Below are 14,207 nucleotides of genomic sequence, written 5' to 3'. Positions count from 1 at the left end.
GTGCGTAGAAGAACCGCCTCAACCAGGAGGTACTTGCTTCGGTCTATTCTCAGCACGTTCAATTCGAGTTTTCATTCCAACTTGGGATGTTTCGGTCGTCTTTCTGGGGAGTGATGGAAAAGAAGTAATTTTTCTTTTCCTGATGGCACCCTGCGATGTACCGGAACTTCCTGCATTGGGAGCGTCAGCAACAGGCTCGTCGTTCTGCAGAATGGAGTAGGGATTGTCCTGAGTCGTTGGAACGGAACTCTTAAGCATTTCTGCATAAGTCCGCTTGGAACGTTCCTTTAAGGAACGCTTGATTTTTTCCCCTCGTTGTATGTACACCGGGCATTGAGAAAGATCATGGGGGGCCCCGTCGCAATGAAGACACTTGCGCTCTTTTGCGCAAGAAGTCCCATCATGACTCTCTCCACAATCTGCGCAACGTTGTTTATTGCAACAAAAGGCGGCCGTGTGACCGAGTTGCATACATTTGTTGCATTTCATTACCCGGGGTACAAACAACCGAACAGGTAAACGAAGTGCACCTATTGCAACGTAGTTTGGGAGAGCGGAACCCTCAAATGTCACACGAAAAGAGTTTGTCCGATTGAGAACTCGTTTGTCATTTTTAAGTGACACAGATTTCAGTCGATCGCATTCAAGTATCTTCACACTTTTAAGTGAGGAGTTCTTGAAGCGACCGACACCATCGATTATCTCTTTTCGAGTCAAACCCTTTTCGTTTATTACACCGTCTATTTCAACGTTGCAACAGGGTACGTATACGCGATACTCGATCGCAATGAGATCACAGCGCGTTATTCATTCGCTTGGGTTCTGCTGGAGACGACAACTCGTAATTTGTCTGGCCCCATCCGAGTAATTTCAGTAACATTGGAAAATTTCTGCGTTAGTTCTTTTGAGATGCGAATGACATTAAGAGGTTTTGATTTTCGTCTAAAGTGTACAATGAATGGACATTTGAATCCCTCCGGGTATTCCTTTAGACAAAAATCATGTTTTTCATCAATTTCCTCATCTCCAGAACTTTTTACTTCATACACAGAATTTTCCTCCTCATCGTCTGCTTCATCCTCCTGCTCTTCAGGAGGTGGGTCAGCATCAGAAACATTCAATGACGTGGATGGGGGATCCTCCCCGCCCTCAGCCATTATAATAAATTAGTCACCTGTTCGATGTGAACAGTACAGAATAATAATAAAAAAAAATGAGTAAATAAATTATATTTCTATTCAAGGTATATATAAATTATATTTATTTCAATTTTTTATTGTATAAAATTCAAAAATGAAAAAAAGTTTCAACAAAAGTTCAACGATAATGTAAGAAAAATGTACACCCCTAATGCTAACGCTTGCCGATTCGGTAAATACAATGTTGGACAATGGTGTAAATCGTACACAGGAGGTTGAAGGAATGATATATGGAACAATAGAAAATTAAACTTCTACTTGCCGCTGCTGTGTAGCGTGTGATGAATGTGTGTGCTGAACTGGATCCTCCGCGTCTCGATCGTGCACCACTTTTTATTGTGCTCGCTTCACTCGCAAGCGCTGATGAAAAAAAAACACAATATAAATCTGAGTGAAAAAAAACACCGTTATCGGATCGATTCTCAGACTTGTCCGATCAGCTCGCGAGTTCTCGAACGAATGTCTTTACATTATTCGTAATAAATATACTGGTTTCCATGCTAAAGTTTTATGTCATGATAGTTCCCGGTTCGCCAACTTGACCAGATGTTGGTATGTCCCTCTCAGAACTCAATTAAACTTTCTGGACGTGAAGATTTTACCTAATTAGGCAACTTGGCATTTCCGAAATTTTATCTAGACTAACATATGGAAAGAGCCAAATATTTTTGACCATTTTTTCAATGAAATTTTTTACTCGAAAATGGTAAGTCCTACAAAAAAGTGATCTATGGAAGAGTTTTAATAAAATAATTTTCAGAAAAAATACTGAAAAAATATTTTTTGAACACCTACACTGCAAAAAAATAGACTTTAGAAACAAAAAGTCGATTTTCTCAAAATGGTCATCTTAGATTTTGATACAAATGGTAGATAAATGGTAAATAAATATGTGCCATACATCGCAACTTGTGCATATTGTGGGCAAAAACGTTTTTCTAACAAAAACTTTTCAATGTTTTATAGAAATTAAGTTTATTTCTTCTTTCAGTGCAGAAAGTCAACCCAAAATAAAAATAATAATAATAATGAAAATGTTGAATGAGTGTTTTAGAGGTCTTCATTTCAATCCAAATGTAATAAAACTTATGACATTTTTTTACATTAAATTCATTTTTATTCATCTGATCTTATACCATGTACATGTTAACTTATATTCTAAGAGATACAATCATCAATCATACAATCATACAATCATACAATCATATTTCATATTTTTTCTCGATTTTATTGTCATCTACAGGAATAAAGCAATGAAATTTTCGTGTTCCCGATATTGTTTTCGCGTGATTGAATAGTTCCTCAAGCTCACTTGCCTTTTATGTATGTTGTTCTTTGGATACGTAACAGAAATTCAATATCGTGATACATTTGTCATTTTGTTTAACTGCCCAATCAAAAAGATCTAGTGCTGTTTGGATTGTGTCTCCGTAATCTTGGGCAAGACTTGCTCACTTTGCCATTCGTTTTAGAGTCCCTCCTGTTGCCTCACAGGGTCCTTTCCCGTGGGAGGTGGCAAAGAAATGCCATTCTGCTTCTAGTCCGTAAACTTTTTTGAAATTACACAGATTGGTGAAATTCTTTTTGTTTTTGTAGTGTTCTGTCGATGGAGAGAAAATTCGAGTCATTTTAGTAAAATGGATTATTTTTCTGGCAAACTCTATCAATTTTTCTATAAACAACTGCATAGCCACAGTGTCGTGTGTTAAAACTTCTGAAATAACTTTAAAGCTTACGTTTTCTAGTTTATCATTTTTTTGTAGTATATTTCAAATGGGTGAATAGTTGCTTGCGAGTTATCCCAGTGATAACCCTGTGCCGCATTTTGAATTATAAACGAATAATTCTCTGAAAAATCACAAATTACTATTATTTTTCCTTTGCGTCAAAGATTCTTTATTTATTTCGCAAAAAAGCAGACTGCTATGAGTTTGTCTACTTTATCAACGAAATACGGCACAAATTCATCGATTAGTTTTAAAATCGTTCATTGAAATCAGCCATTTGTTAAAACACTCATTCAACATTATTATTATTATTATTATTTTTTTTTATTTTGGGTTGGCTTTCTGCACTGTTAAAAGAAATAAACTTAATTTTAATAACACATTGAAAAAGTTTTTGTTAGAAAAACTTTTTTGCCTTAAATATGCACAAGTTGCGATGTATGGAAGAGTTGTAGGGCACATATTTATCTACCATTTATCCACCATCAAAATTTGAGATGACCATTTTGAGAAAATCGACTTTTAGTTTTTAAAATTTATTTTTCAGTGTGAGATTTCGAAGAATATTTTTTTCAGTATTTTTTTGGAAAATTCAATTATTTTCCTAAAACTCTTCTATAGATCACTTTTTTTAGGACTTATCATTTTCGAGAAAAAAAATTATAAAAAATGGTCAAAAATATTTGGCCCTTTCCACATGTTTGTCTAAATAAATTTTCGGAAGCTAAGTATGCCAAGTTGCTTAATTAGGTAAGGTCTTCACGCCCACAAAGTTCCATGAAGTTCTGAGAGGGTCATGCCAATCCCATAGACGAATTGGGGCAGAATCCGTCCTATTTGCTTCTTTTTTTTGAAATATTATTTCTTTATCCGCAACAACCTCGAAGTCAACTTCAACTGGATTAATTGGTTTATCGGGGTTATTTTAGAATTTTATTCTCGAAACAGACTTTATGGCACCAGATTTCAACTAAACATAAAGATATTTGAGTGTTTTGTCAATGATTTCCATCGTATCTTCGTTTTGTGTCACTGTAACAGCATCAAATTTAGCTGACAAAAACTCTTGGAATCTTTCTAGAGCTGTAGTCATTTGCTTCGCCTCAGATTCTGTACGTTCTGTTTTTCCATCGATTCACGCGGTATCCGAAAATTCCTGTTCGTTTCGAGGCTTGGTCGTTGGGGTGTTTTGTCCACCTTGCATTCAAGAGACGAACACGGGAGCATCAATCGTGTAAAAAAAAGAATTTCGTTTATTCGGATTTTTTCTGTCTGTGAGCAATCACAGGAAACTGTTGACTGCTTCTTTTTACTCCATTGGTATGCAAGCAAGATGGATGTAGGATTGAATAACAACACAAACAACATAAATAACAGGAACACATCTGCAATTTCTCTAGAACAACATTAGCGAATGGAAAAATTTCAATTTCTGAAAGAAGCTAATTAAATTCAATACATTTAGCAGTGGGGTAGTATTGCACATTGTTATCAAACACATTAGAAAACGAGGACATTCGCGTGGGATCCTATATGTGTTGGATTTAGTCTCGCCCAGATCAGGCTAAAAATTTTGCAATACCTTAACCTTAACCTTAACTGGCTAAGGATCGATATCAGGAAATGTGTTATTCAACTGCGAATCGTTCGATTATGAGGAACTCTAACAAGGTAAATGAATCGAGTTGATGAGACGTTGTGAAAAGACATCCAACCATTCCGAATGTTTGAACGAAGATTTAAATAATTGTAACTTTATTCGAAAAACATAGTCTAAATACCAGTATGAAATATAACCCAGCCCCTAACCGTAGAAACGTTCCCATATATTCCGTAGTGAGATCCACAACGGCGCCCCCACGAAACTACTCCAACAAGTTTATCTCTGCATACCAGAGGCCCTCCAGAATCCCCCACACAGCTATCTTTTCCAGGTTCTCCCCCCGCGCACAGCATCTGGCCGGAGAGAACGGTGCCGAATCTGGCGTAGACTGCCTTGCAATCATCATGCTTCACTAGCGGGACCATAACACTGTGTAGACGTTTCTTGGGCCCCTTGGATGTTTCCGTTTTTCCCCAGCCAGAGACGAGACACATCTCGCCAGGGACATATCTGTCATTGAAATCGTACAAATCGATCGGTCGAACGGTTTTCCTTAGTTGAAGTGGTGCATCCAGTTCCAATAGGGCGAAATCACGATTGACGCGAATTTCGTGGCTGAAAAGCTCATGCCGTATAATCCTGGTCACATTTCGAACTTGCCCCCCTTTGTGCATGAACCGGGTTCCTGCACGAATGTACACTTCGTTTGCTTCCACCCGTAGCAGGCAATGAGCTGCGGTAAGAATCCACGAAGCGGAGATGATAGTTCCTCCGCAAAAAAATAGATTTGACATTTTTGGAGAGCTGAGAGCCACAATATATGGTATATTCGCAATGTTTTCCTCGTTGCCGCCATGAATTTTCCCGGACACTGAACATTGGAAAAACAGCACACCGGAAATAGCCACAAATAGCGGCAGAAGGTAGCGAGTAGGCAGTCGGTGGTTGGATTCCGATTTCATTTCCATTGCGATGTGGATGTCTCTGAAGTACGGTTGTATCGTGTAATATCACTAATCCCAACACCGGTATTAAAGGTAGTCGCATTGAGTCGTAACTAATGCACCACCAAATCATTCCGTTATGGTTTTTGTTGACTCGATTTGCATTCGCAACGATGAAAACCTCATACGGATTAAATTGCAACGAATTGGCGATTAAGAGCTAGATCGCCGATTCTGATAACAGTTTCGACGGATTCGAAAGCTTGTATATCGTTTATAATAGCAAGAATCGAACATAGTAGAGCATCACATATAGGAGAAAGCAGTTCTGATACGACCGACCCCCTCTTGGATTTCGGGAACAACGTAATCTACAAAATTTTTAGTAGTATCAAATGGAAGGTGTCACATCGCTGAAAATTTGCTCCTGCTCTCTTCATTCTAGCGTTTTGACGCAGTTTTGTGTTTTCAGTGCTTCAAATCGGAAAACTGGCCGGTACGGAAAATTATTTGAATGTTCTTTTGAATTAGATCTGTTCATCAAAACAATGTAACAGTCCAATAAAAAATGAGAATTTCTTCAGTGACATAGTAAAAAAAATAAAAACTATTTCAATTCAATATTTTTTATTAATTATATAACGGTTGCTGTTAAAAAAAAATCAGTGAATGTTGGCAAGGACGCAACTTGGTGGAGATGCTCCATCTTCCAGTTGCAATTCCGTATCCTCGTGGTCAGCTGCTTGGTGTCCGATGCCCGCCAATTGTTCTTGTACACCAGGGCACTGAGGGAACCGAAAAAATCCTCGATCGGACGGCATTGGGGCAAGTTGGTCGGGTTCCGCTCCTTGGGTACGTACGGTATCTGTTTTCCTTGGGGTACGCCACCGTCTTCTAGGCGTAGTGGGAAGACACCTTGTCCGGCCAGAAGACGTACTTCCTATCAGAATGATGTTTCTCTAAGAACGGAACCAGAATCTTCTCCAGGCACTTCTCCTAGTACACCTTCTGGTTGATGGCAAATCCGCTCGGCTTGTTAAGCCAGGGCTTTGAAATCCCTTTGTCGGAGATTGCAATATACAGCATAACTTTCTTCTCAAACTTATGCTTGTATTTGTACTTCACCAAGGGGGTGTGAACGCCTTGGCACAGGTATAGTTCGGACTTCAAGAGAAAATGGATTTCTGTTCAAAAAAAACTACAACCTGACGTTGTACAGAACCTTATGGACGGGGTAAAGAGGAAGGTGCGAGCATACGGGCTTGGGCTCGAAGTATGAATAAAAAGAAAATGCCAAAAGTTGTTTAATAGTTTTTATTACTGTCTAAAATTTTCAAAAGGATCGGTCTACTGGGCGAATTTCTACAGCGTTTTTTCCGTGATGCAATTTGATGTGACACACCCTTTATACCGGTACTGAGATTTCACGGTCGCTATCTGCTCGTGGAGTGCTTGTTGTTTCGACGCCATCTTTGATCGAACTGGCAGCACCCGAGCGAAAAGTAACGGGCAACCCGTTTCTAGGGAGCCCAGAAAACAATTCTATCGGTGAGAAAAAAATTTACGCTTTTTACTTTTTTTTACAGAACGGTATTGAAACCATTCTCATTTTTTATTGAACACCCGTTATATATATGGAATTTTCTATGTTGGTTAGTACACGGCATACTGTTATTTGAAAAAAGTTGGGGGGTATCCTAGACTGACGATCTTGCCATCAATGACTCGCACAAGCCTGGCTCATAGAGTGGCGTTCAATACCAGGGATTAATGTGTTAAAGCATGTATTTGCGTGGGTTTTTGTGTTTGCGTGTTGAGCAGTGTGCGTTAAGCGTTAAGCGTTGAGCGTTGAGCGTTGAGAATTTATCGTTTAGAGTCGAGCGTTGAACGTTGAAAATTGAGTTTTGAGCTTTGAACTTCAAGCTTTAAGCGTTAAGCGTTGTCGGTTCGTATCCGTTTCCGTTTGTGCAAGTACTCTTATGCTATATGGGCTGAAAAATCCCGAGATTTTTAATGAAAACTATCGTTTTTTGGGCAAAGCTGTATTTATTCCTCAACATAGTTTCCTTCGAGGGCAATACACTTGGTATGAATTGGTATGAGGATGAATGCGATGGTGCGTTGTCATGATGATACAGAACTTTATTTGCCATATGGGGCCTTTTTTACTTTATTTCGTCGTTTATTTTGTCCAATAACGCATAATACTCTCCGGTTATTGTTTTTCCCTTCTGCAGGTAATCGATGAAGATTATATCTTGCGCATCCCAAAAAACCAGTGTTTGCCAATTGATCCATTCACTCATAAAATCGCTATCGTTCGTGCAAATATGATCTTACAGAAATCATTTCCCCCAGAGGCATTCTTTTGTTGTTACGTGCTACAAATCACGACACAAAAGAGAACGAGACAATTCTGCATCGGTTCGCACTTCATGATACAGCAGACTCAAGCACAACCGTCATGTACGCTTTCGGTGCAGAAAGTTTATTTTCTTCTTTGTCTCTAACATATACACATCGAACCTCTCCATGTATTATGAAACAGCAGGATCATACGGACTACGCAAAGTGAATGATTCATATTCAACTAATGTAGCAGATCCTGATTTTGAAGTCTCAGAGAGTGCAACCTATATGATTATTTAGCTCGAAAGATGCTAAGGGAAGGGTAGTCAGATTATATTTTTCATTTTTAACACGCTGCTATCCCTTGAAATATATATATTCATATATACCGCATAGTTTAACTAGAAACACCGCTCCAGTGAGATACAAAAACTCTCTCGTTTTAGCTTTTTTCCCATTCGCTGTTGAGGAGTTTTCGGACGTCTTTTGAGCGCTCACTGGCGAATAATCAGCCGGTTATTTTGTTAACGAGTCGCTAAAAGCTAAAGAGCTTGTTATTATTAAATTTAATAAATTTTACAATTAATTTTCCTTACATTTATTCGTAACCTCTAATTCCTCAAATGATTTATTTTCCGACAAGGTATTTCAGCTATCAGCCTAGATATGTAAGTTATTATTAGCCATAATTTTTCTAATTCATTTTCTTTTCGTTTAGGTACTTACAATATAATTTTACAATGTAATTAATAGCTATTTCACAAAAGATATTTAAATAAATTTCACGCAACGTAAGAAAATGTGTTCTGCTTTGTATCAATTGGTTTTCTTTTTTTCTCTAGTTTTGTGTTCGACATCGTTGGCAATGCTGTCGCTTGACAATTCATCTTACTCTTTCGAGGGGTCTTCGAATCCACAGCTCCCCTGCCCGTAGAACTGCTAATTTCACTCAGTTTTACTTGTCTTCAATTTCTAGCAAAGCCAATTTAGACACCGGTCTGCGAAAAACACCATTGGATGTCTGAACCCTTGCTCTTCGGATTCGTCCATCCGAACCTCTCATCACCTCGACGATTCGGCCTCTAGTCCAACCATTCCGCATCGATTGGTCGACGACGATTACCAAATCTCCTTCTGCGATATCCTTAACGTCATCGAACCACTTTGTTCGACGGGCAATAACGGGTAAATACTCCCTTATCCATCGACGCCAAAAATGATCTGTCAGCTCCCTAGCCAGATTCCAGTTGCTCCTGCCTAATTTCTTCGGATCCAATATCGATTTTGGCAGTTGTATGACGCCACTAGAGCTCATGAGGATAAAATGGTTAGGCGTGAGCGCCTCTTGCGTTTCATTCTCGAGCGGTACAAATGTTAGAGGTCTTGAATTGACCACACTCTCAGCTTCGGCCAATATGGTTGAAAATGTTTCTTCATCAGGAACTCTTGTCGTTTGCATTGATGCCAAGGATGTTTTCACAGAGCGTACGAGACGCTCCCAGGCTCCACCCATATGTGGGGCTGAGGGCGGATTAAATATCCACCTGGTATCACGGTTCGTAATCGTTTCTGCGATGTCTCCAATAGCTATTTCAGCTTGCAGTTCATTACTGCATTTTAGAAAATTTGTCCCATTATCGCTATAAAATTCCAATGGCGAACCACGGCGCGATATGAACCTACGAATGGCCATCTTGCACGATTCCGCTGATAATGTGTGCACTACCTCTAAGTGGATCGCTCTTACTGTGAGGCACGTGAAAAGTGCCACCCATCTCTTACTGTGACTACGCCCAATGCGTACTGGCAATGGTCCGAAATAATCGACACCCACAAATGAAAACACACGAAAATGTGCTTTTAATCTCGCAGAAATAAGAGGTGCCATGCGTGGTGATAATGGTTGAGCTTTTTTAACTTTACATTGTGGACACTGCCGCGCTATTTTTCGAACTAATGTTCGAAGGTTTGAGATGTGAAAACGTTGCCTTATTTCGTTTACAACAGTCTCAACGTTAGCATGCAAATATTTTTTGTGGTACCAATTTACAAGCAGCCAGGTTACGTGGTGGTTCTTCGGTATGATTACAGGACAAACAGTATCGAATGATAGGTATGTCGCGGCAAGAAGTCGACTTTCAGATCGTATAATTCCGTTTTCATCAATGAAAGGTGAAAGTTTATATAGTTTGCTATGCGATTCAAGTTTTCTGCTGGCGTCATTGAGTATCACCAACTCACACTGATACGTCTCTCGTTGTACGTACTGCCAAATAGAAACCTCAGCTGCCTTGAGTTCATCTTGCGTAAAAGCCCCACTTGGAGCCGCTGAATTGGAAACTCGTGCCCGTAGTATAGTTAGAAATCTGCACACAAATGCAATGGTACGCCAGAGTCGCTTCCAGTTGGAAAACCTCGCCCAATCAACTTCTTCACAAATTTCATCTGTTTTATGTATGAAACAGTGCCGAAGCTCTTCTTTCGTGTCTTCTATAGGGGAAGTCAACCAATAATTTTCGGGCATGTAGAGAAACTTTGGCCCTGTAAACCAGCGGCATTTCTGAGAAAAATCTAGATTCGAACTCCATTTGGTGCCTTCATCAGCAATGTTGTCTTTCGTGGAGACCCAATGCCACTCCTGGGGTTTTGACAGCGTTAATATTTCTCCTAGACGACAAGAAACAAACTGTCGATACTTGCGGGGATCTGATGCATGAATCCAAGCTAGGACAGTTCTTGAATCACACCAAAAAATAGTCTGGGTGATCTGTAACGAGTGAGATTCGATTATCGCCTGGCGCAGTCTCGCACCAATTACCGCGGCCATCAGCTCTAGTCTAGGAATTGATAACGGCTTTAAAGGCGCTACCTTTGCTTTCCCGGCCACCAGCGCACATTCGACGATACCATTGATTTCAGCTCGTAGGTAAGCCACACAGGCGTATGCTTCCTCGCTCGCGTCACAAAATACGTGTAGCTGTAGGTTTTTTATTTTGTCAGCTGGATGCGCAAAATAACAGCGTTGAATTCGTACGCAATCAAGCTGGGTGAGTACTCCCAGCCATCGGGAATAATGATTACATAGTTCCTCGTTAATGGGTTCGTCCCAATCTGCTTTGGTTCTCCAAATATTTTGGATAAGAATCTTTCCATGTATAATAAAAAATGATAGAAGTCCAAGAGGATCAAATATCTTCATGACCGTACGGAGCACTTGTCGTTTCGTAGGGTGATTTATCGGTGATGGCATACACGTCACAAAGGTAAATACATCCTCTTCTGGGCGCCAATACATGCCTAGTACGCGCTCTGTTGAATCCACCTGTCCGAATGTGAGATTTTTCTCCAAGTGATTTTTCTGTTCTCCGATTCGCGAGAGAAATTCACCAGAGTTTGATATCCATCCTCTCAAATGGAATCCGCCACGAGCATGAATCAATTTTACTTCCGACGCTCTCCGTACCGACTCATCTACACTGTCGACGCTATCAAGGTAGTCATCCACATAATGTTTGTGGGTGATAGCGTGAGCTGCCTTTGGGTATTCATTTACGTACTCCGACGCGTTCATGTTCTTAACGAACTGGGCGGAGCACGGCGAGCATGTGGACCCGAACGTGGCTACGTCCATGAGATACACTTGTGGTTTATGTTTCGGATCTGTTCGCAACAGAAGCCTCTGCGAATGCCGATCTTCTCGGCGAATATAAATCTGATGGAACATTTCCATTAAATCAGCAGCGAACGCGATTCGGTATTCGCGAAATCCAAAGAGCACGCTCAACAAAGATGTCAATAAATCAGGACCTTTAATCAACATGTTGTTCAATGAAACGCCGTCTACTTTCGCAGCAGCATCACAAAATATACGGATTTTCGATGGTTTCTTGGGATTTATGGCCACACCCAACGGTAAATACCAAATCCGACGGGGATTAGCCTCCTGCAATTCCTGTGAAGTCGCTTTATGAATGTACCCCTTCGTCTCGTATTCTGCCAATTGTCTCCGAATACTCTGCCCGATAACCGGATCTTTACTCATGCGTCGTTCCAAACACTGCAAACGTCGAACTGCCATCGTGTAACTCTCTGGGAATTTGAAGTCATCAAACTTCCACAGAAGTCCAGTTTCATACTTATTTCCGATGCGTTTGGTCGTCTCTCGCAGAATTCTATTTGCTCGTTGCACCTCTTCTGACTCTGGACATGTTGTTAACGAAACACCGAGGTTATCAATAGAAAAATGTGTGGATACCATATCATGCAGCTTAATGTCCTGCTCACATTCACATATGTGAAAGCTATGAACGTGACGAGCGGATGAGCTTCGGTTTGATCCGTATATCGCCCATCCCAATCGGGTTTTAACTGCTACAGGATCCTCCGGCATACCTTCACGAAGCTTGAGCGTTGCCGTTAAATGAGCGTTATCACTCCCTATCAGTATACGTGGCGTTGCCCGATCGTAGTCTGTGATCGGCAGTCCTTTCATGTGTGGAAACACTTCACATATTTCATTATAATGAATTGATTGTAAGGGTAGGTCCAAACTGCCCACCGTCCTTACGTCTCTTATAGTGTATCTGTACTGATAATCACGGCCAGAAATTTCCAGCTCCACACGCTGAGAATCTACTTCTGCCCTGGTAACTCCTGCCGTCCATTGCAAGCAGAGTGGCTGAGCCTCTCCTTTAACATCCAATTCCCTTACATGTAGTCCGCAAAGGTGCTCATATTTACCACGGAACATCTCTGTTTATGCAACGACCACTCTAGCTTTAGATTTGCTGGCAGCTTCTCGACCAATTCAGACAATAGCATTGGGTTGTGAAGGTGCTCCTCTTGTCCACCTGCTGTTAGATGGTCACAAAAATTTTGCACAGACATACCAAACGCAATAAGCATGTCAAGCTTATCCTGCTTCGGCGAGGGAACGGCCCTAACTTTTTGCAAAAGTGTGTGAATGATTAACTCCGGTCTACCATACAGGAACTTCAAGGTTTCCATCACGTTTGGTACGGATTCAGGAAGCAACAAGCGACTCCGTACGGATTCAAGCGCGTGTCCTTTTAGGCACCGTTGCAGTCTAGTTAAATTTTCTACATTTGAGTACCCACAAGCATGAGTAGAATTGGCATAAGCACTGTAGAACAATGGCCATTCCTCAGGCTTGCCACTAAAATAAGGCAAATCTTTCGCCACTACGTGTCTCGCAGCGAGCTGTTGTGCTGACGGGACAAAGGCACTATCATACAACATCGGTCTACCGGCAGATAAACTTCCTCCTCGCACAGGCAACGGAAGAGTGTTCACATTGCTCTGGGCTTCATTCATCAACTCGTCGTTATGTGGTCTTACGTTATTCATCAGAATCTGATTGCATTCAAAATTCGCAACGCTTGGAATTTCTCGACAAGCTTCTGGCGCAGAGCATAATGTTGGAAAACAACGAGCACTACAATCGGGAATTTGATCTACTACACTATGTCTATCTACTCTTGGCTCATTTGTCATTGAGCGTTCATAGTTCCTGACTACCTGACAGTTCTCTTGACGCGCATTGGCATTATTAGTTTCTACTAATCTCTGATTTTGAATAACTGGTTTTAGGATACTAGCTTCATTAATCGTTACTGCGCCCAGCGCATTTATCGTTTTCGATACACCACCTATCTCATGTTCGGTACTTATCGTATTTACGTTAACCTCGATGTCACAAGACATTGGATTCATCGGATCGTGAATGGGAACTTCACACTGCTCCTGCTGCCATTGCTCCACCTTTCCCTTGCTGCTTTGTTGCGGTCCGGAAGCTATAGACTTGTTCTCATCATCGTCTATTTCTCCTTCTCGTTGGCGGAATGTGGCGTCTAGTAACTGCTTTTCCATGTGTAGTTTCTTCCGTTCGATTTCGGATTCCTTTTCGGCTTTCTCCGGCTCATGCCTTCTATTCTGCTCTCGTCGCTCTTGCTCCAACAACTTCTCCATGAAGGACTTTTCAGCTGCAAGCTTCTCCAGACCTAGGCGAGCCCTCCGTGCGGCTGCACTCGAGGTGGATGAAATACCGGATACACTGGCAGCTTTCTTCGTATAACCTCCTTCTTTCGCTTTGCGTGAAATTGGTGACGGTTTCATACACTTCAGACAAGTGAAGGTGCAATCTTCTTCGCTGACGGTATCGTTCACTCCTGCGCACTTATAGTGCCACCATGAATCGCAATGTTCACATTGGACCATATATTCTGTATCTGGATCTTTGCAGCCTTTACAATGCTGCCCAGTATGTGTCGGGCTATGATTACTGCGTGGCATCGCGGAATAAATCTTTTAGATTGTTGAGGAGTTTTCGGACGTCTTTTGAGCGCTCACTGGCGAATAATCAGCC

General features: G+C 41.0%; 1 protein-coding gene across 1 annotated transcript; it reads right to left on the bottom strand.

Annotated features, from left to right (window-relative positions):
• Positions 1 to 4,664: 4,664 nt before the first annotated feature.
• LOC129779170 (trypsin 3A1-like) lies at positions 4,665 to 5,534 on the bottom strand. Its single transcript, XM_055786462.1, has one exon. It carries the CDS (start codon positions 5,495 to 5,497, stop codon positions 4,700 to 4,702), a length of 798 nt encoding a protein of 265 aa, XP_055642437.1. The 5' UTR covers positions 5,498 to 5,534; the 3' UTR covers positions 4,665 to 4,699.
• Positions 5,535 to 14,207: the final 8,673 nt, after the last annotated feature.

Source organism: Toxorhynchites rutilus, chromosome 3 (genome assembly GCF_029784135.1).
Source record: "Toxorhynchites rutilus septentrionalis strain SRP chromosome 3, ASM2978413v1, whole genome shotgun sequence".
Taxonomy (NCBI): Eukaryota; Metazoa; Arthropoda; class Insecta; order Diptera; family Culicidae; genus Toxorhynchites; species Toxorhynchites rutilus.
Note: the sequence above shows the minus strand (reverse complement) of the source record. Positions and strands in the feature narration are given on the sequence as shown.